At 39.7% G+C, this 23,252-nt stretch overlaps 1 protein-coding gene across 6 annotated transcripts in view; it reads left to right on the top strand.

Annotated features, from left to right (window-relative positions):
• Positions 1–17,527, top strand: part of DROSHA (drosha ribonuclease III) — a 126,506-nt gene extending 108,979 nt beyond the window's left edge. For all 6 annotated transcript variants that reach the window (XM_024119426.3, XM_024119417.3, XM_024119424.3 and 3 more), the window contains 6 exons: positions 9,009–9,150; positions 10,679–10,761; positions 10,852–10,955; positions 13,179–13,271; positions 14,090–14,136; positions 17,276–17,527. In XM_024119426.3, coding sequence (XP_023975194.1) covers positions 9,009–9,150; positions 10,679–10,761; positions 10,852–10,955; positions 13,179–13,271; positions 14,090–14,136; positions 17,276–17,406 — 600 coding nt within the window. In that variant the 3' untranslated portion in view covers positions 17,407–17,527. The remainder of the gene's footprint in view (positions 1–9,008; positions 9,151–10,678; positions 10,762–10,851; positions 10,956–13,178; positions 13,272–14,089; positions 14,137–17,275) is intronic.
• The last annotated feature ends 5,725 nt before the right edge of the window (positions 17,528–23,252 follow it).

Below are 23,252 nucleotides of genomic sequence, written 5' to 3'. Positions count from 1 at the left end.
TGAGCTGCATGAGCTGCTGGTAAATTTTGGAGATTAATCCTTTGTCACTTGCTTCGTTTGCAAATATTTTCTCCTATTCTGAGGGTTGTCTTTTCGTCTTGTTTATGTTTTCCTTTGCTGTGCAAAAACTTTTAAGTTTCATTCGGTCCCAGTTGTTTATTTTTCTTTTTATTTCCATTTTTCTAGGAGATGGGTCAAAAAGGATCTTGCTGTGATTTATGTCATAGAGCGTTCTGCCTATGTTTTCCTGTAAGAGTTTTTTAGTGTCTGGCCTTACATTTAGATCTTTAATCCAGTTTGAGTTTATTTTGTGTATGGTGTTAGGGAGTGTTCTAATTTCATTCTCTTACATGTAGCTGTCCAGTTTTCCAAGCACCACTTATTGAAGAGGCTGTCTTTTCTCCATTGTATATTATTGCCTCCTTTATCAAAGATAAGGTGACCATCTGTGCGTGGGTTTATCTCTGGGCTTTCTATCCTGTTCCATTGATCTATATTTCTGTTTTTGAGCCAGTACCTTACTGTCTTGATTACTGTAGCTTTGTAATATAGTCTGAAGTCAGGCAGCCTGATTCCTCCAACTCCATTTTTCTTTCTCAAGATTGCTTTGGCTATTCGGGGTCTTTTGTGTTTCCATACAAATTGTGAAATTTTTTGTTCTAGTTCTGTGAAAAATGCCATTGGTAGTTTGATAGGGATTGCATTGAATCTGTAGATCGCTTTGGGCCGTATACTCATTTTCACAGTGTTGATTCTTCCAGTCCAAGAACATAGTATATCTCTCCATCTGTTTGTAACATCTTTAATTTCTTTCATCATTGTCTTATAGTTTTCTGCATACAGGTCTTTTGTCTCCTTAGGTAGGTTTATTCCTAGGTATTTTATTCTTTTTGTTGTAGTGGTAAATGGGAGTGTTTCCTTAATTTCTCTTTCAGACTTTTCATCATTAGTGTATAGAAATGCAAGAGATTTCTGTGCATTAATTTTGTATCCTGCTACTTTACCAAATTCATTGATTAGCTCTAGTATTTTTCTGGTAGCATCTTTAGGATGCTCTAAGTATAGTATCATGTCATCTGCAAACAGTGACAGTTTTACTTCTTCTTTTCCAATTTGGATTCTTTTATTTCTTTTTCTTCTCTCATTGCTGTGGCTAAAACTTTCAAAACTATTTTGAATAATAGTGGTGAGAATGGACAACCTTGTCTTGTTCCTTATCTTAGAGGAAATGGTTTCAGTTTTTCACCATTGAGAATGATGTTGGCTGTGGGTTTGTCATATATGGCCTTTATTATGTTGAGGAAAGTTCCCTCTATGCCTACTTTCTGGAGGGTTTTTATCATAAATGGGTGTTGAATTTTGTCGAAAGCTTTTTCTGCATCTATTGAGATGATCATATGATTTTTATCCTTCAGTTTGTTAATATGGTGTATCACGTTGATTGATTTGCATATGTTGAAGAATCCTTGCATTCCTGGGATAAACCCCACTTAATCATGGTGTATGATCCCTTAATGTGCTGTTGGATTCTGTTTGCTAGTATTTTGTTGAGGATGTTTGCATCTGTATTCATCAGTGATATTGGCCTGTAGTTTTTTTTCTTTGTAACATCTTTGTCTGGTTTTGGTATCAGGGTGATGGTGGCCTCATAGAATTCTGGTTTTGGTATCAGGGTGATGTCTTTGAGGAGAATGAGTTTAGAAGTGTTCCTTCTTCAATTTTGTGGAATAGTTTGAGAATAATAGATGTTAATTCTTCTTTAAACATTTTGTAGAATTCACCTGTGAAGACATCTGGTCCTGGGCTTTTGTTTGTTGGGAGTTTTTTGATTACTGATTCAATTTTATTTCTGGTAATCAGTCTGTTCATATTTTCTGTTTCTTCCTGATTCAGTCTTGTGAGATCATACATTTCTAGGAATTTATCCATTTCTTCTATGTTGTTCATTTTATTGGTGTATAATTGTTCACAGTACTCTCTTATGAATGTTTATATTTTCATGGTGTTGATTGTAACTTCTTTTTCATTTCTAATTTTATTGATTTGGGCCCTTTCTCTTCTTTTCTTTAATGAGCTTGGCTAAAGATCTGTCAACTTTATCTTTTCAGAGAACTGGCTCTTAGCTTTATTGATCTTTTCTATTGTCTTTTTAGTATTTATTTCATTTAGTTTCACTCTGATCCATATTATTTTTTCCTTCTACTACCTTTGGTTTTTTTTTTCTTTTGGTTCTTTTTCTAGTTCCTCTAGGCTTAAGGTCAAATTAGTGGAGATTTTTTTGTTTGCTTGCTTCTTGAGGTAGGTTTATATCACGCTAAACTTCCCTCTTGGAACTGCTTTTGCTGCCTCCCATAGATTTTGGATTGTTGTGTTTCCTCATTTGTTTCTAGGTATTTTTTTGATTTCCTCTTTGGTTTCTTCAGTGATCTCTTGGTTATTTAGTAGTGTATTGTTTTAGCTCCATGTGCTTGTATTTTTTACAGATTTTTTTCCTGTAATTGATATCTAGTCTCATAGCGTTGCAGTCAGAAAAGATACTTGTTACGATTTCAATTTTTTTAGATTTACCAAGGCTTGATTTGTGACCCAAGATATGATCTCTCCTGGAGAATGTTCCATGAGCACTTGAGAAGAAAGTGTATTCTGTTGTTTTTGGATAGTATGTCCTGTAAATATCAATTAAGTCCATCTTGTTTAATGTATCATTTAAAGCTTGTGTTTCCTTATTTATTTTCATTTTGGATGATCTGTCCATTGGTGAAAGTGGGGTATTAAAGTCCCCTACTAATACTGTGTTACTGTCAATTTCCCCTTTTATGATTGTTAGCATTTGCCTTATGTATTGAGGTGCTCCTATGTTGGGTGCATAAATATTTACGATTGTTATATCTTCTTCTTGGATTGATCCCTTCATCATTATGTAGTGTCCTTCTTTGGCTCTTGTAATTATCTTGTAATTATCTCTATTTTAAAGTCTATTTTGTCTGATATGAGAATTGCTACTCCAGCTTTCTTTTGATTTCCATTTGCATGGAATATCTTTTTCCATCCCCTCACTTTCCGTCTGTATGTGTCCCTGAAGTGGGTCTCTTGTATACAGCATATATATGGGTCTTGATTTTGTATCCATTCAGCCAGTCTGTGTCTTTTGGTTGGAGCATTTAATCCATTTATATTTAAGGTAGTTATTGATATGTAATGTTTCTATTACCATTTTCTTTATTATTTTAGGTTTGTTATTGTGGGTCCTTTCCTTCTCTTGTGTTTCCTGCCTAGATAAATTCCTTTAGCATTTGTTGTAAAGCTGGTTTGGTGGTGCTGATTTCTCTTAGCTTTTGCTTGTCTGTAAAGGTTTTAATTTCTCAGTCGAATCTGAATGAGGTCCTTGCTGGGTAGAGTAATCTTGGTTGTAGGTTTTTCCCTTTCATGACTTTAAATATGTCCTGCCACTCCCTTCTGGCTTGCAGAGTTTCTGCTGAAAGATAGCTGTTAACCTTATGGGGATTCCCTAGTTTGTTATTTGTTGCTTTTCCCTTGGTGCTTTTAATATTTTTTCTTTGTATTTATTTTTTGATAGTTTGATTATGGCAAACTATTATGGCATGTTCCTCCTTGGATTCATCCTGTTTGGGACTTGCTGTGCTTCCTGGACTTGATTGTCTATTTCCTTTCCCATATTAAGGAAGTTTTCAACTATAGTCTCTTCAAATATTTTCTCAGTCCCTTTTTTTTTTCTCTTCTTCTTCTGGGCCCCCTGTAATTCAAATGTTGGTGCGTTTAATGTCCCAGAGGTTTCTGAGACTGTCCTCAATGCTTTTCATTCTTTTTTCTTTATTCTGCTCTGTAGTAGTTATTTCCACTCTTTTATCTTCCACGTCACTTATCCGTTCTTCTGCCTCAGTTATTCTGCTATTGATTCCTTCTAGAGAATTTTTAATTTCATTTATTTTGTTCATCATCGTTTGTTTGCTCTTTAGTTCTTCTAGGTCCTTGTTAAATGTTTCTTGTATTTTCTCCATTCTATTTCCAAGATTTTGGATCATCTTTATTATCATTTCTCTGAATTCTTTTTCAGGTCGGCTGCCTATTTCCTCTTCATTTGTTAGGTCAGGTGGGTTTTTACCTTACTCCTTCATCTGCTGTGTATTTCTCTGTCTTCTCATTTTGCTTAACTTACCGTGTTTGGGGTCTCCTTTTCACAGGCTGCAGGTTCATAATCCTGTTGTTTTTGGTGTCTGCCCTCAGTGCGTAAGGTTGGTTCGATGGGTTGTGTAGGCTTCCTGGTGGAGGGGACTGGTGCCTGTGTTCTGGTGGATGAGCCTGGATCTTGTCTTTCTGGTGGGCAGGACCATGTCCGGTGGTGTGTTTTGGGATATCTGTGAACTTATTATGATTTTAGGCAGCCTCTCTGCTAATGAGTGCAGTTGTGTTCCTGTCTTGCTAGTTGTTTGGCATAAGGTGTCCAGCACTGTAGCTTGCTGGTTGTTGAGTGGAGCTGGGTCTTACATTGAGATGGAGATCTCTGGGAGAGCTTTCGCTGTTTGATATTATGTGGGGCCTGGAGGTCTCTCATGGACCAATGTCCTGAACTCGGCTCTCCCACTTCAGAGACTCAGGCCTGACACCCAGTTGGAGCACCAACACCCTGTCAGCCACTCGGCTCAGAAGAAAAGAGAGAAAGAAAAAGGAAGAAAGAAAGAATAAATAAATAAAGTTACTAAAAAAATTATTAAAAATAAAAAAGTAAAAAATTAATTTGAAAAAGAAAGAAAGAAGAGAGCAACCAAACCAAAAAACAAATCCAGCATTGATAACAAGCACTGAAAACTATACTAAAAAAAGAAGAGGGCTTCCCTGGTGGTGCAGTGGTTGAGAGTCCGCCTGCCGATACAGGGGACACGGGTTTGTGCCCCCGTCCAGGAAGATCCCACATGCCGTGGAGTGGCTGGGCCCGTGAGCCATGGCTGCTGAGCCTGTGCGTCTGGAGCCTGTGCTCCGCAACAGGAGAGGCCACAACAGTGAAAGGCCCGCGTACTGCAAAAAAAACAAAAAAAAACAAAGAAACAAAAGAATGCCAAAAATGGACATAGAGAACCCTAGGAAAAATAGTAAAAGCAAAGCTATTCAGACAAAATCACACAAAGAAGCATACACATACACACTCACAGAAAGAGGAAAAGGAAAAAATATATATATATGTTAAAAAAAAAAAGGAAGAAAGCAACCAAATCAGTAAACAAATCTACCAATGACAGTAAGCTCTAAATACTAAGTTAAAATAAACAGGAAACCAGAAACAAATTAGATGCAGAATGCCTACCCCAAGCCTACAGTTGCTCCCAAAGTCCACCGCCTCAATTTTGGGAGGATTCGTTGTCTATTCAGGTATTCCACAAATGCAGAGTACATCAAGTTGATTGTGGAGATTTAATCCCCTGCTCCTGAGGCTGCGGGGAGAGATTTCCCTTTCTCTTCTTTGTTCACACAGCTCCCAGGGTTCAGCTTTGGATTTGGCCCCGCCTCTGCGTGTAGGTCACCAGAGGGCGTCTGTTCTTCGCTCAGACAGGACGGGGTTAAAGGAGCCACTGACTCGGGGGCTCTGGCTCACTCAGTCCTGGGGGAGGGAGGGGCACGGAATGCAGGTCGAGCCTGCGGCGGCAGAGGACAGCGTGATGTTACAAGAGCCTGAGGCGCGCCGTGTGTTCTCCTGGGGGTGTTGTCCCTGGATCACGGGACCCTGGCAGCGGTGGGCTGCACAGTCTCCCGGGAGGGGAGGTGTGGATAGTGACCTGTGCTTGCAGACAGGCTTCTTGGTGGCTGCAGTAGCAGCCTTAGTGTTTCCTGCCTGTCTCTGGGGTCTGTGCTGATAGGGTCCTCTTTTATAAGGGCACTACTCCCATTCATTAGGGCTCCACCCTCATGACCTAATCACCTTCCAGGGGCCCCCAACTCCTAATGCCATCACCTTTAGGGGTTAGGATTTCAACATATGAATTTTGCAGTGACACAAACATTCAGACCATTGGACCCATTCTTCTCCCACTGGCAGATTCATTCTTTTCAGTTCTGACTCTACATTCATCAGCATCCACCTACATAAAATTTTTAAAAACGTACTTGTCCAGAAATTCTAATCCCTTGGTTCTTGGAAGAGGCCTGAGCACCAGTATGACAGAACTAACTAATGATTCTGTTATAACAGCCAGGTAGGTCAACAAGCCTCTGAAATGTTTTTACTCAGGGGTCAGGTCCTCCAGGAGGCCTTTTTGAAAAGCTGGGTTGGAGAAGAGTACCTGCATGTACTGTGGCCTCTGCTGTCACTGCAGCTGTCACAGTGCATTGCATTGGCCACTTTGTGTATGGCTTTCTTCAGAGATTAGCGACTCTCGGAGGGCAGCCACGGGATGTTGATCATCTCAGTATCTTCAGCCAACAGCCCAGGGTCTGATATAGCCTCAGCCTCCACAGCTGTTGCACTGAACTGCTATAACTTTAGGTGGTTTTTTGCCTTGTGATCCCCTCTTGATCTCACTCGTTGGCAAACAGCATGATTTATTCTGAAACAGGTTCAGCAAAGGCCAAGGATGGAGGTTGTCATTTAAAGAACTGCCATTCAGACTTTGTTGTTTAAGAGCAAGGTCTTACCTCTTTTCAACTCATCTTCTAAATTTAAACTGACTCTAAAAATATGGATGATTTATATCTTCCTTCTCCCCCACTGACTTGGTTCAGGCTCCAAGTTTTGGCAAGAACTGAATGATCTCACTTTCTGCTGGCCACCCTGCTGGTGCTTTAAGACCCATCGGGGCATATCTTAAATAAAATTGGTAGTGTTTCTGTTTACATCCTCACTGCTTTCCTCCTTCCCTGTCAGATAGCATTACTGCTCAGCACCGAATGAGGAGCCCTGAGGCTGGAAGGCGGCAGCTGGGGCCCAATAACCAGTGACGTATTTTGGTTTGTGTGTGCTCATATGTACATCAGGCATGCCATGATTCTAAGGCATGAAATCTCCATACATGCAGCCCAAGTTAGAGTTTTTTCTCCTCTCACCAAAAGCATATACAGAGAGAGAAGCTAGTTCACGCAGCATAGCAATATTCTCAAAATAGCCCTCCTGTTCCCCCATGGCCTGTACTTTGTGAACCTCCCCCTCCCCCATTATAAATCCAGACTGAAAAAGATGTCTCCCTTCCAGCTTCCAGCTCAGTTACTCTGTAATTACAAGATATTAGACTGGTGGGCTCCCTAATGGTTGCGTTTTTGTTTTGTTTTGTTTATTTTGGCTGCACCGCGTGGCTTGCAGCATCTTAGTTCCCCGACCAGGGATTGAACCTGGGCCACAGCAGTGAAAGTGCCGAGTCTTAACCACTGGACCACCAGGGAATTCTCTGGTTTTGTCTTCTTTTTAACGTTATGTGCTAGGCCTTTTTAATTTTGAGCTTCTCTGTGGATATTCATTTTAATGAAAACACTGTATTGAAGAAAAGATTGAGTTTAGGGGGCAATCGGAGGAAGAAAGGAGCAGAGACAAGCAAAGAATAATAGTCTAACTCAACAGCAAGCATGGCATGTGAAGATCAAGTTGTATTTCTGCTTCATGAATCATTGTCAGACAAATTAAGAGCATATTGTTTCTTATTTATCTGTTGTCAAGGATGCAGTCTCAGGCATTGAGGATAAATCTTGATTTTCATAAGCTCAGTTGACACTGTGGAGCCACAGAGCATAAAACTTGCATCTAATAAACAAAGTGCGATGTGGAACGGCAGGGGATATAATACCAGCATAACTTGCAGCTGCTTCCTGTTCCTTGGCCCTGGTGTCAGGGTTATTCCTTAGCAGGAAGGAATTGTACTAGACTAAGAGTTTGTTTTATCTGTTGTAAGAAAAAGTTCTAGTTTTAGGTACGTTATTCCCCCAAATCTTAGAGATTGGGAATAATTACTTTCAGCTTTTGTTTGGTGAGTTCTCATCTTTGTATCTACCCACTTTCTCCAGCCTCCCTCCCCACCTTCCTTTAGTGAGTGATCAGTGACTGTTAAATTCCTAAGCCATGCTTGTTTTACGGGCGCCTCAACAATAGACTGGTTGTACAATTTTCATGCACTGTTTAATGTTACTACTTGGATAGTCCTTAGAGGACTGCTAGCTGACTGAAATTCCTAGTAGAAATTTTTGTTTGGAATTCCTGAAGTTGAAATACGGAAATTATATTTTAATTTGATTAAAAATAAAGGGTCTCAGCTTGAAAAACTATGAGTCAGGATATATAGTATATATAATCTTTATGTATATATAAATCTGATATATATATATATACACACAATATAAATCTTTAAAGAATGAAAGTAAAATGTAAATAAATAATTTCAATATTTTAAATAATACTAAAGCGTCACTTCCCCAAATCCTATGATATCAAAATTAGCATCAGTGCCATAAAATGTGAAGCATTTTAAAAAAATGCTCCTTTAAAACTAAAGTACAGTGACAGAAAGTAGGTCAAGCTTGCCTGGTGATAGATGGATTGGATTGATTGATCGCCAAGGGGCCAGGGAACTTGTTTGGGGTAACAGAAATGTAGAAGCTTGTCAAAACTCATTTAACTATACTTAAAATGGGTGCATTTTATTGTATGCAAATTCTACTTCAATAAGTTGATTTTTAAAAGTTTTAATGCTCCTTGGTTTAGTAACATTAAACTTAATGGAATCTTTGACCTTTAGTATAGTATAGCCTCTCCCCCAACACTGCTCACTGCTACTAAACAACTAAATGAACTATTTAAATGTCAGTTAGGTAAAATCCAAGAGCAGAGTAAGTTATGAAGGAGAAACTAGAAGCATGTGGAATTTGTCACTGTTGCCTGGGGGCGGTGGTTGAGAACCGAAGCCATTGCTTGCCTAGGTGTCCCTGTGGTCTAGGCTGGGTGGGCCCAACACAGGAGCAAGCGAGAGACCAAAAGTGAAATGGTTTCTAAATGTACCTCAATTCCTTTTGGCCAGCTGTTGCGAAGCTCTTTGGTGAATAACAGAACTCAAGCCAAGGTAGCAGAGGAATTGGGCATGCAGGAATATGCCATCACCAACGACAAGACCAAGAGGCCTGTGGCCCTTAGGACCAAGACCTTGGCCGACCTTTTGGAATGTGAGTCCTAGGGAATAAAGCTTTTCTCTTAACCTGCAGATTCAAGTTTAAATCAATGGACCAAATTTATGCTGCTTCTCATTATTATTATGTCCTGATTAAAGAAACCTCTTCTCTATTTTAATTTTTATTTATGCTTCTCTCCAAAGCTTGTTTGAAGGAGAAAAATTTGGAATTAAGACTTGTGAATAATGAGCAGTGGAGGCTAACACAACATTGTAAAGCAACCATACTCCAATAAAATTTTTTTTTTAAAAAAGACTTGTGGATAATGAATTTATGTTCAGTCTGTGTTCACTAGTGCTCCCCCCTCCTCGCCCTACGCCCCTCCATCCTAATGCTCAGCCATCACATCTCTTTGTGTGAAACAGTAACAGAATGTGAAGATTGGAAATAGTGAATCATAGCTGTTTTTGCCACCCAGCAGCCTTTAGATAGGGGCCTAGAAGAAAGAAGGTAATTTATTCACTAAATACTAAAACTATTATCTATTGTTGTGAATGAACTCAAAGCTCTATGGACAATGTTGTCATCTTTTGCAGTTTCTGATATGGTCTCGTAGCATTATAAGTAATCCTATTATAGCTAACTAAAGGATTATACACACAATTTTATTGTTTCTGATAGTACTGTAAAATAAGTGGGCCATTCACTGGGCCTTGGAACCTTTTTTTTTTTTTTTTTAATGTTTTGGTGTTTTTGGCAATTGGAATTATATACAGATATTAAAGTCTACCGTGCAAGAGCAGCTGATTTACAAAGTGCAAAGGCAATCTGACTAAGGAGCTTAAAATAACTTCTTTTTCAATTAAAGAAAAATAACTTAAGATTAGAATTAGAAAAAATGTAAGTTGCGTTTTCATCAGTCTCACTGGCTTTTTTTAGCTCAACAAAAGCTATTTTTATTCCTTCTTTTAAAAACTCGCCATTTGTGCAGTGAAGATACCTTTTAATGAAGCTGTCTTTGGCGTCACCGTTTTTTAATGCAAATTTGGTTATCTTGTTTTATTGTCATTAAGCCCAGCATTAATTTTTTCTCTGTTTCGGCAGATTGAACCTATAAATTGTCCCATATCTGTTCATGAAAGGTAACACAAACCCTTGTAAATGGGTGATCTCCTCAAGATTGGTGTTAAGAATAGCAGGCCCCAAGGATGTGCTCATTCTGGCATCGTATCTGATCTTCAAGTTTTATTTTGATTTATTTGATGTTAACATGGTTGTGTTCCCAGATGTCATTCTTTCCCTGCCATACAGCAGCATTTTGTGTATCGTTTTAACTAATTATTCATTTATCCCTTAGTCAAACGTAATTTGGTCTTTGTGGTTTTGCATCTTAATCACACATCTCTATTGCTGCTTCTAATATTAACGATGAAGAGTAGTTCTTGTTTGAAGAAAGATGAAACGGTAATGCTAAAAAATAAAGAGGGCTTGGAAGTTAACGTTTCTTAAAAGTCTAGGACTCGTACTCTTTCTTGTAAATGGCAGTGCATTGTGGCTTATTTTTACGTATTCTCTTTTTCAGCATTTATTGCAGCTCTGTACATTGATAAGGATTTGGAATATGTTCATACTTTCATGAATGTTTGTTTCTTTCCACGATTAAAAGTAAGCTCCTATAAAATTTAAATTGGTTTATGCTCTATGCTTGGTGATTCTAGAACCCTTTACTAAATACTTTTTGGGGACTTGTTGCAGGAGTTCATTTTGAATCAGGATTGGAATGACCCCAAATCCCAGCTTCAGCAGTGTTGCTTGACACTTAGGACAGAAGGAAAAGAGCCAGACATTCCTCTGTACAAGTGAGTACCTGCTGCCCACAGGCTGTTGGATCCAGGAAGCTTAGAGTAATGCTCCATATGCCTGGAGGAAAAACTAATCACTGTGGGGTAATGGCCACAAGAGTCCTGCATGGAGACGTCTTGACTCCGACTGGGCCTAACACTCAAACTCTTTGGGCCTCTCAGTCTTTGAGCTCTAAATAAGTGGGTCACATTCGATTATCTGTGCTTTCTCCCATCTCTAAAATGCTTGGGGAACTGCCCTCTGGGAGAAAGACATGCTCAGATAATTTTTCTGATCAAGATCAGAAAATTTTAGGTTAAATTGTTTTATGTACATTCTTACAGTTGTCTTCTTATTTCTTATAACCCCTGCTGCCTACACATCTAGATTAGATGGTGTGTGCTTGTTTGTTTGTAACAGTACTTGGGTGTCTCTCTCCACTCTCTTTGAAGCCCTGCTGGCCTCTGTCCCCATTGCCTGATAGGCAATCACTGTAAGAAGCAGGGCAGTTCTTCACCGCTGCTATGTTATTCAAATATTTGGAACTTTTCTTTTCAGAATGTGTACTAAAACCTGCCGTGTACATTTGAATATCGTTAGTGACACATCTTTATCCTTTGAGTAGTAGCCAAAAGTCATTCAAAGGAAACGCAGGTCACTACACACGTAACACCAGTTTTGATGAAAACGGGAGGTTTGACTCTGAAGTAGAGTAATTATCATGAGACACTCAGAACGTGGTTTCAGAGGGTGGTCTCAGAAGGTGGTCTTAGAAGGTGGTTTCAAAGAGGAGTTATAAAAGGGAGGGATTATCAAAATAAGTGGGTTGCCTCCCAAGGTATGGTCTGGATATGTGTTTTGAAGGATGTTTAAGTATCTAGTTTTAGTACTGGTTTACCCCCGTCTCTGTACACACATGGGTGCAAGTACACACATTTGTGTGAGTGTTTCATATGGAATAAAAGCCCCTTCCTGTGGACTTTCTCAAACTTCACAGTACTCAAGGGAAAACACCAGAGTGGCAGCCAGGAATTTAAATCCTTTTTTATGTTTTTATTTAATAGTCACAACACGTTATAGGCTTTTTCACTAAAAGAAAAACTGAGGCCAAGAGAAGGTTGAGTCACCCCACAGCAGAGGCTGCTGTAAATTGTCCCAAGAAGCTGTCACTGCCGAACAGTGATTCCTTTATTTATTGGGGAAAAAAACCAAATGTTTAGAAATAGCACTTTAACATGTGTCTAATAAGCATAATGAACATCCAAACTGTATGACATGAAAGGCTCAAAGTATTTCCTCATCAAAGTGATAATTAAAGTTCAGTAAATAAAATGAGGATGAGAAACTTCTCATAGCGCCAGCATGATTACTATAATAAGCACTACCTTTAAGAAGCCATCCGTGTACTTTCATCCTAGTGAGTATATACACACAAAGGAAATGACTGCTCCCTTCTCATATGTCCCCCAAATGAAAGTATGCGATGAGCTTGTTCTTTTTTTATCAAGATGATGGGGTTGTTTTACATAGTTTTTTCAAGATTACTGTGTTCATTCCATTATCTTTGTTGGCTGCATTTAATTTCCCTTTTCCATGAAGTTATCAGTTGTACCACATTTGAAATCTGCACCTTGTCATTAAAATCCAGAGTACCTGGAGTTTTGTTTTTTGGCAATTGTGTTGTGTACTCCACATCACAGCATACCTTTGAAATGATCTCTGATGTTTCAGAAATTAAATATATTTTCTGATCTTGTAGATAAGATACCAGACATTAGAAAGAATCCATAAAGGATGTGAAGCCATTCAGCTCTGGCTTGAGGTGTATTACCCAAATATTTATGATTTTTCCCTGTGATTAGCACTGAAAAACAATGAACAGACTGAAATGGCTAACTTTTCACTGACAAAAGTTTGTTAATTTTATGAGACTTGGAGTAACACTTTGAAATTGTTAAAAAATATTTTACCCTTCGTTGTTCACCTTCAGATACTGTTTATAATGCTTTGGGGAAAATATGTGTATATAAAAGTCCACTGTAGAATTTTTTAAATTTCCTACTTCAAAGCTCTCCATATTTGTCACGTTAGCAAATCAAAACCTTACTCCTTTAATTTTCCTGTTAATTTTACCTTCCTCTCTCTAAGCAATAAGTCACATGGTTTTTCTTGGAGTTATATATTAGCAATAACAATTAAGTAACCCTTTACGTAATTAATGTTTTTCCTTTTCCTTCCAGGACTCTGCAGACAGTGGGGCCATCCCATGCTAGGACCTATACCGTGGCTGTCTACTTCAAGGGAGAAAGAATCGGCTGTGGGAAAGGCCCAAGGTATGAGAAGAAGATACTTTAAATTTCTTCCCATGAACATCCTGTGTGTCTGGCAGGTGCCTGCTTGGTATTTCCAAACTCTGCAACCTGTCTTTTTAAACTCAGAGTATAGAGTATTCGAGGGTAATAGCAAAGTGAATCCCAAGGCTTAATGTCCCCACCGAGCTCAGCCCCAAACTTGAGAATCAGCCTTCAGCAGTGGGAATGCCATTGCGTAAAGGGCTTTGGCTACCTTGAGGAAAGCACATTACCTGGTGCACAGGTAAGGTCTGTCCAGTTTAAGTTACCCAACACTGCTGCAAGCATTTCATAAAACATGTCATGCATGACACAGCTATTAGACACTTGATCTCTTATTACTACTCACTTGAGCTTTGTAGAAAATGCTCACGTCTTCAGATAAAAAGAATTTCGTATGTTATCACCTTTCTTTGAACCTTCCAATTTATATCTTAAACTGAGAAATGATTTGAAGTCTGTCTACACGTGTATTTTTTTACTCTTTGCTTCTTAAACTTCACACTGAAGATGTTCAAATTTAAGTAAGAAATACTTCAGACCTAATATAGATGGAAGGCATTTTCTTGCAGTGTTGAAGGTGTGGAATGGATAACTTAACAGGCTTTGTGCAAATAAATGACATTTCTGCATGCCCTTGTGTGTATTCCTATCTGTGCAATTCAGTATGTGACAGTAGAAGTAATCAGATAAAATTTTATGAACCAGACATGAAAATCAGCCTGAATAATTTGGAGCCATGCTTTGTGTTTTTGAAAAAAAATCTTTAAAATGTACCTTGTCTTTATTTTATTTAATAGTATTCAGCAAGCAGAAATGGGAGCAGCAATGGATGCGCTTGAAAAATGTAAGCCTATCTCTTTTTCTATAATTATATGTTCATAATGTAATGAGTATTTTATGGAAAGAAAATGGGGAAGTAGAAAAATGGTAAGTACTGATAAAATGTGATCTTTTCTTCATAATTATTCTCCAGACAGAGTGTAGTAGAATGTAAGATATGTATAAAATGGGCTTATAATTAAAAAAAAAAAGTATTCCCAAATGCTTTTTGATTTTCATTTTCCTGTTTTGTATAGAGTCCCACTCTCAGCACAGGTAACCCATGTGAGTGACTTAGTATATTTCATTCTACATGTTTCTCTATACTTCTAAAATCTTAAACCTGTGATGGTTTTTTTCTTTTTAGTTTTTGGCCATTGTTTTATTAAGACAGGATATTTATGTACTTCTCTGCATCTTTCTTTCTCGCTAAATAATACATCACGGGCAGCCCTGCAGGTCATAGTGGCTCCAATTCATTCTTTCTTAATGGCTGCATAATATTTCATGCTGTATCTTATTCAGCTTTTAAAATTTTTGGTGGACACTGTTTCTGTCTTTGTATCATTGTTGATAATAAAAGTCTCTGTATTGCTGCTTTTAGTTCTAAGGGTTGGATTCCCAAGAGTGGGATGGCTGGGTTGAAGAAACTTCAATTATATAATTGACCCTATAGGGAACTGCAGAGTCTTTTGTAAAATTGAAGGCTTAAGTGCAAGGAAGTTTTCTTCTGAGGTATCTCGTGCCGCTCAGCAGAACCTGTCGGTAAAACCTGACGGTGCAGTTCCCTCATGCTTCAAATGCCCACTCAGTGTGGGCGAGAGCAAAGTGTGGGAAGCTAAAGGTAAAGAGGCCCCGGATGCTCAGCCTGGGAGAGATTCGAGGAGAGGCAGGAGGGCCGGGAGCCAAGTGGTAATTGGCAGATAATAGCTTGTGGGTGGGGGCAGGGGGAGGAGTCCTGGGGGCATAAGCTGGTGTTACCAAGGTCCCATGTCCATAGAATCTGCACTGAGAGTTTTGCTGACTCTGTTGTGGATCTTCTTATATGTGTATAATCACATATTGAAATAAAAATGAGACTCCATTTTCCAGCTGTAGGGTTGTTGAAGCTGATCTTTTGAGTTTTTGGTTTGTTTGCTTTCAACCATAAAACATACTGGAGAGACGGCTGATTCTGAGACCGGCCTCCACGTACATACTGGTGGAAGGGAATTCTTTGAACTGCTGGAAAACAGTTTGGCTGTCTGTATCAGGTCCTTAAAGAGGTTAATACCCTTTGATCTAGAGATTTCATTTCTAGGAGTCAAACCTAAGAAAATAATTGAGCTATGTGCTAAAGTTCACCTACCATGATAAATGTGACAGCTTGGTTTATAATAGCCAAAAAAATCAACCCATCAAACTGCATGTTTGAAAGCAGGGAAATGTTTAAATAAATTACCCCAGAGATTGACAAACATTTTCTATAAAGGACCAGATAGTAAGTACTCTGTCACAATTATGCACCTCTGCCACTGTAGCCCATAGGCTCGGGTAGTATGCAGATGGCCGGTGTCTGTGTTCCAATAAAATCTTATTTACCAAAACAGGTAGAGGGCTGTATTTGGCCTGTGGGCAGTAGTTTACCAACCCAAGTGTACCCATCAAAATGTGCCTATAACCATACTCTCCCAATGTAAGGACGGCTGGGGGAATGATTTTAAGTGTTCATGTGTCTGTGTAGTATGTGTGCACATTTACATTGTGTGTGTGGGGGGGGGAAGTATAACTTTACTCCATAGGAAAAGGGCTTATTATAAGGATATATTCTAAAAGCTTATCTGAGTGGCTAGATCTGAGTGGTGGAATTAAGTACTCTTAATACTTGAAACCTGTGTTTTATACAATACATAAGGAATCAAATTAATATCGTTTCGAGAATACGATTTTATTGCTGTTTTATTTCTAAAATATGCCATTATGCTCCTCTTTTGTTTAAAGTCAATCACTGACTCTTAGGTCTAAGGTGATTCACCACCTGCCTTTCAGATCCTTTTCCTACCACCCTCCCTGTCCATTCTCCCACCTGGGGTGAAAAATGGGACACTGTGCTGAAAGGAAGGGGGGTTAGGAGTATACTATATATTTATGTCCACGTTTATCATGCTTCAACCTTAACAAAATCAAACTTTCCCCCAAACATGCCATGCTGATTCTTCCTATTTTTAAATATGAAGTAGTACCTCTTGTGTTTAACAGACCCGTACCCGGATAGGGAGAATGGTGTCCTCCTCCTCTGTTACCAGATAACTTGTGTTGCTCTCATTCGTGCATGCATCCCTTTGTGATATTTGTTGCCAAAGCGTGTAACTGTTTGTTGACTAAGTGTGTAAGATGACTTTTTCTTGTTCCATATTTGATTTCTCACTCCATTGCTGCACTCATTATATACCACAAATAACAACTGAATTGTAAAATGTTTACATCTTATTCAAGATTTCCACTGTGTCAACACTCTTGAGCGGGGTCAAATATCAAACTAAATGTAGGTTAAACGGTGCTATTGAGTGACATGTTTCCTTTCGCCAAATGAAAGTCCTCTACTTGAGTTGCTGCTGCCCTTAGCTTCTCACGATAAACTTCACAAATTGAATTATCAGAAATAATGACTTAGGATGTGACCTCCTTTTGTCCTTCTGATCTTTTTACTCTTTTCAGAAACTTTAATTGTTGGTAAATTATGGTGTGATGATATCGTTATTTGTTTGAAGTTTTTGGTTTAAGCTTTGTAAAAATATACAACTCCCTTTTGCTATAGCCTTTAATCTCTCCCTGAAAATCACTTGTTGCTAGGAGAACTGTGTTAAAACACCTAGCTGGAAACATTCTGAAGCCACATGTCTATGTTTTAACATACCTGTGTATTTCGGTGCCTTTTATGCTCGAGTTCACATCAGATATTGAAATCCAGAATCGAGTGCTGATCCAGACTTCCACTGTGTTCCCGAATGATAAAAGAATAAGAGAAGAAAGCAAACAATTTTTTTTCTCTTGCCTTACGAAATACAACTATATAGATTTCCTATGAATACATGTTTGTTCGTATGTGTGTATGTTTAGTTTGCATCATTCTGTGCACTGGTGGCTCTCCTTTATTAAGTGGAAAATATATCTCCTCGTGTCAGATAACTTTCCCCAGATGGCCCATCAGAAGCGGTTCATTGAACGGAAATACAGACAAGAGTTAAAAGAAATGAGGTGGGAAAGAGAGCATCAAGAGAAAGAGCCAGATGAGACTGAAGACATAAAGAAATAAAGGAGAGCACGAAAGTGGTGGTGTATTTACTTGCTTAATAACTGTGACTGTTGCCGGTTGAGACCTAGCCTAGTTTTCCTGGAGACAATTATGAATAAAGTGTGCCCACTGAAATAAAACACAGTCAAATCACTCTTGTTGTTTTACTGATCTCATGTTCAGTTTTTAGCTGGATAGTCTTTATTACAAAGTATTTGATTTCTCTTCTATTTAATGGAAAACGTCACTTGGGTAAATGTGCATATTCCCTATTATTTTCCTCTTTAAATAGTAAAATTTGAAACGTTTATTCTATGTGGAATAGATCCTGATTTTTCTATCTTTCTGAGATTGTGACTCCAGACTTTTAGCTGACGAGCAAAAAATTCACTTTACCAGATATTTGGGCTGTGCTCTATAAACATCTGTACTGTTTGAAATCTCTGGATTATTCACTCGATCTTTCAGCTTTCATCCGGGTGTTTATCATGGTCTCAGCTGCAGACATTGTGCTTATCCTCGCTAACTGGTGAATGCTGTGTCGAAGGTATCTCTGTAACACTTAACTGGCTGATGGTGGGGTGCGGTGGGGGAAGACTGATACTTGAGTCACACATATTCCTTGAGTCACTAGAATAGGGGAGAAATCGTGATTCCAAAGCCGGAGGACGCTTTAAGCCAGGTGCTCTTACCCTGGGGTCAGTGGACCCTTTAGAAGTTTATAAACAGACCTCAGGAAGTCTCAGAATATCTTGAAATTGTACTGGATTTGGGAAGGTGGCGGGGAGCAGGAAGAGGGGGTTCATAGCTTCCATCAGCTCACAGTGGTCCCGGTAATAAAGGGCTAACATTGCGTTAAAAGACGTAACATCTTTTTAATGTTATTTTAAACTGAACCTCACTGGTTTATTATTAATAAAGACAAAACTTCTTTTTTAAAACAAATGTGTTTTTATTCATTACTTTAACAGCTATCGAGTGAGTGCCTACTATGCGTCAGGCATTGTTCTAGTCTCTGAGGCTATAGCAGTGAACAAAATAAAATTCCCTGCCCTTGGGGGAGCTCGTGTGCTAGTGAAGGAATACACACAACGACAAGACATAAAACAGAGGTCACAGGGTGATGTAGATGATGGCCAAAGTAAAGTAGGAGCTGAGATGGGTGCAGTTTTCAATCAGGTGGTTGGGGAAGCTCCCCAAAAGGGTATCATTTGAGTTAAGAAGGGAAGGAGGAGGGCTTCCCTGGTGGCGCAGTGGTTGAGAGTTCGCCTGCCGATGCAGGGGACACGGGTTCGTGCCCCAGTCCGGGAAGATCCCACATGCCGCAGAGCGGCTGGGCCCGTGAGCCATGCTCCGCAACGGGAGAGGCCACAACAGTGAGAGGCCCGCGTACCGCAAAAAAAAAAAAAAAAAAAAAAGGGAAGGAGGAGAGGGAGCCATTCAGGTTATCTGGAGAGTTTCTTTTTATATAACTATTAAATGTTACATATGTTTTGTTGAAAATTTGAAGAATGTGTTTTATTAGCAGGAGAAAGAAACAAATGTTACTTTGGAAATATTGTGGAGAAAGTAGAAAGCATATGCAGAAAAAAAAAAATCACCTGTGATTCTATCACCCAGAGATTTTTATATTGTTAGACCTTCTGTGTATACACACACGTATGCACATGCGCTCAAGTGCACCTTCACAATCGGGCAGTCTCATATCCTTTCTTTTTTATTAACTAATAAATCATCTCTCAGTGTTGAATCCACATATACATTGATGGCTGCGTATCAATGCGTATTTTGTATGCCAGGTCATACCGTAATTTATTGACTAATCTAATGAAAGATGCGTAGGTTGTAAGTAATTTGTTGCTGCCATAGACAATGCTATCACGTTCATACACACACACGTGCGTGCACGCACACACACGATAGAGAGGAGTGAGAGAGGAGACCTCTCTAGAGTCTGTTAACTTGTTAATCATAGAAATGTAAGATGGTGGCTGTAAGAAAAGGTTGTCTTGGTTCCCTCCTCCAGAGGAGGACTAAGAGAGAAAGAACCCTGAATTCATCAGTAGCCTTGAAAATGTTAGAGCAAAAGCCAAAAAGCAAGGGAAAATATTTGAACTTTTTTTAAAACAAGCACTTTCACTAGTCTTGCATGTGCATCAAAGTAATGCCAAAGCCAGCATGGGTTCAGGACTTTTTATTGTACCTGCACTTTTCCTCTCTGTAGTATTCTGGCCTTTTTCAGGTTCTCTCTCCATATTGATGGCTCTTGAAGCCTGAAGAAGTTAAGTCCATAACACAGTAGAAAACCCCTTGCAGTGAAACACATCAAACACACATCAGGGCAGGTTAGCTTCGGGGGCTCTGCTGAGCAGTAATGAGGCCAGTGGCCAAACTGTAACTAGCCCCACAGACCGACTCAGCAGGCCCTGTGACTACAGTTCCCACTTTGCCTCTGACCCAGCCTAACCCAGTCTTCTCACCTTCCACTTCTGATCATGAGAAGCACCAGTGAGGGTATACATCCTGCATCAGTTCAACTGTGCTGTGTTACTCATGGAGGCTGAATATTAAGATTGCTTCTCACAAGTCACTTAGGTTCTAGTCAGGGAGACAATGAAGTGATGGTGCATCTACCGACAAAGGGCCTCTGAGACTGGGAGGGGAAGGAGGAGAGCAGGCCGGACAGGGAAGTTAACTGTCTCCTTCACAGAGGAGTTAATACTTGAGGAGTTAACTGAACCTTGAAGATGAGAGAGAGCTTGCGCCATGCGGACATTTCCTTCCAAGGAAGCTACAGGACTGGGTGGCAAGAAAATGACTTAGGATCCTATTGTATTCCATGAGAGATGTGATGAAGGCCTGAAACAAGGCATTGAGAATGGAGCTGCCAGGAAAGAACAGATTTGAAAGATACATAGGAGGTAGAACCTACAGGCCATGGAGTAGGGCGAGGTATCTCAGCCTCAGTGCTAGTGACATTTGAGGCCAGGTGATTCTTTTTGGGGGGAGGAGGGACTGTCCCGTGCATTGTAGGGTGTTTAACCACATTCCTAGCCTCTGCCCGCTAGATGTCAGTAGCATCTCTTCCCCCGGTTATGACATCTAAAAATGTCCTCAGATGTTGCCAAATGTCCCCTGGCGACAAAATAATCACCTCTGGTTGAGAAGCACCGAGGTAGGAGAAATGAAGTGAAAGAACACCAGGCTAATTTTTGTACAATCAAGATACAAACTATTTAGAGAAAAGCAGAATTAGGTGTTGAGTTGAGTTGGCTGTAGTGAACTTTAGGGCCTATGGGATGTCTCTGTGGAAATGTTGAATAAGCAGTTGCATACATGGTTTTATAGCCCAACGAAGTTGTCTGAGCTCAAGTACAGATTAGAAATGGACTCAAAAACCTCAGTGGTATTTGTACATCTACAAAGGAGAACACTGTTTTTCCCAGGTTGGAGATGGGAAACCATTCCAGGGATGTAGTGCTTTGAAACTGTAGGCTTCGTACAGGAGATAAATTTACAGCAGAGTGGGAACTCAGCTTCCATCTGAACGATTTCAACTCTAGATGAGCTTTCTTAAGCCAACCAGCTGTTTCAGAATTATTTCTATCATCATCCTTGTTTGTGAAGTGTTTGTGAAATTTCCCTATGGTTACCTTGTACAAAGTGAAGAAGGCTCTTTGTGAATTACCTGGGTTCCATGAGATTGTTCTGAACTGGGAGTAGCAACACACTAAAGTCTTGCAGACCTGTTCCCTAAAGCTACTAGCCCTCGAATCTTCCGTAGACCTTCATTATTTATTCTGTTTCATGAAGGATAAAATAAAGCATAATTAGGCATTATAATATTTCTTTTGTGTAAATATCAGAACATATAAGCGAACAGCGCGTGGAAGAGATACTTAATTGGCCACAAAAGGTTTTTATTCTTATAGAATTATTGTCAGGAATTGCCTGCCCAACAGGGGACCACATTCCAGCCTCTGCGCTGAAGTGAAGCCAAGTGGCTAGTTCCCACCCTTTGAATGTGAAGAGCTTCCAGGCTGTGGTGCCAGGAGCATGTTTGCCATTTCTCCATCCCCTTACTCCAGTTTGCTGGCTGGATGCCGACATCCAGGGAGGGTGACCTTGAAAGCTACCATCGGTGGGAACATGAGTGGCTGCTGCGTGGAGCAGAGCCTCCACCCCCGTTCCCCGCCCACCTCCCCTCCAAGGATAGGAGAATACTGCTTGGACTTTACTCAGATGAGAAACAAACATCTATGTGTTAAACCACTACTTGGGGAGTTATCCGTTATAGCCACTAGTGTTACCTTCACTAACATAGGTGTTTCTGAGGCAGGCAATGAACAACCCTAATTGAATATTTGCCAGCCCAACAAGTTTTTTAAAAGTTCACCCACCTGTTACTAATGCTATATTGAACCAATGCTGTCATGTTCCTGATTTCATTCTGACATGGTTATGTATGGTTCATAAATGCCCCCTTATGTTAAAAGAAATGTTAAATTATAACAGCCGTGAAATGAAATACATTTTTACATATGAATTAGTGGCTTGGAGAACATTCATTCTAAGATTTATTAGTATTTGTAGCACCTACTATAATCCTGGGAAAAGCAGCATCCTTGTTCTCAGGAAGCTCTCTATTTGTTTGTTTGTTTGTTTGTTTGCTTGCTTTTTGGCTGCACCTTGCAGCATGCGGGATCTTAGTTCCCTCACCCAGGGATCGAACACATGCCCCCTGCAATGGAAGGGCGGAGTCTTAGCCACTGGACCGCCAAGGAAGTCCCGGAAGCTCACTAGAAAAGGAAGCACATACACCCATGCACATAAGGCACAACACAGAGGGTCAGAGAGAGAGAGTGACTCATTCCTTCTGGAGGAATGGTGGGGTCCGGGGAGGCCCACCTTTAGTTTGATTTTGAGAGATGATGTCAATCCACCCAGCTGTTGACTCCACCTTACCATACTCCCCATGACAAAAAACCTTTTTTCAGATCAAACATATTTTGTTTTTTAGCCACAATGTCATTATGACCCCTAACAAAATTGTCAAAAACTCCTTAATAACTTCGAATAACCAGCCCATATTCAAGTGTACAGCTGGTTTGTCCAACTATTGATTCAAACAGGATCCATACGTTGCCTTCATTTTTACGTCTTCTACATCACTTTTAATCTGGAACATTCTTCCACTCCCCCTTTTTTTCTAGTTGAAGAAACCTGGTCAGTTGTTCCGTAGAGTTTCCCACATTCTGGATGTGATGCATTGCTTTCCTGTGGTGTCATTTACATTTTTCCTTTATGCTCTGTATGAGAACTAAAGGCTTGATTTTAGGTGTAGTTTCAAATTTTGTGGCATATGTGTATTTCATGTTCCCCACCCTCCACCCCTGAAATAATAATTTCAACAGTGCCAGTTCTCTAATTCTTTTGGGGACTAGATGATTGTGATGATTAATTTTATGTGTCAGTGGGGGCTAGATGAGGGATGTTGTTTTAGGCAACTGAGTTTGTGGTCATTTGTTATGAAGCATTAGAAAGTGAATACCATTTCTCTGGGAGGTGGGTCAAAAAGGATCTTGCTGTGATTTATGTCATAGAGTGTTCTGCCTATGTTTTCCTCTAAGAGTTTGATAGTGTCTGGCCTTACATTTAGGTCTTTAACCCATTTTGAGTTTATTCTTGTGTGTGGTGTTAGGGAGTGTTCTAATTTCATACTTTTACATGTAGCTGTCCAGTTTTCCCAGCACCACTTATTGAAGAGGCTGTCTTTTCTCCACTGTATATCCTTCCCTCCTTTATCAAAGAAAAGGTGACCATATGTGTGTGGGTTTATCTCTGGGCTTTCTATCCTGTTCCACTGA

This window comes from Physeter macrocephalus, chromosome 8 (assembly GCF_002837175.3).
Source record: "Physeter macrocephalus isolate SW-GA chromosome 8, ASM283717v5, whole genome shotgun sequence".
Classification (NCBI taxonomy): domain Eukaryota; kingdom Metazoa; phylum Chordata; class Mammalia; order Artiodactyla; family Physeteridae; genus Physeter; species Physeter macrocephalus.
The sequence above is the reverse complement of the archived record's forward strand: the minus strand, read 5'-3'. Positions and strand labels throughout refer to the sequence as shown.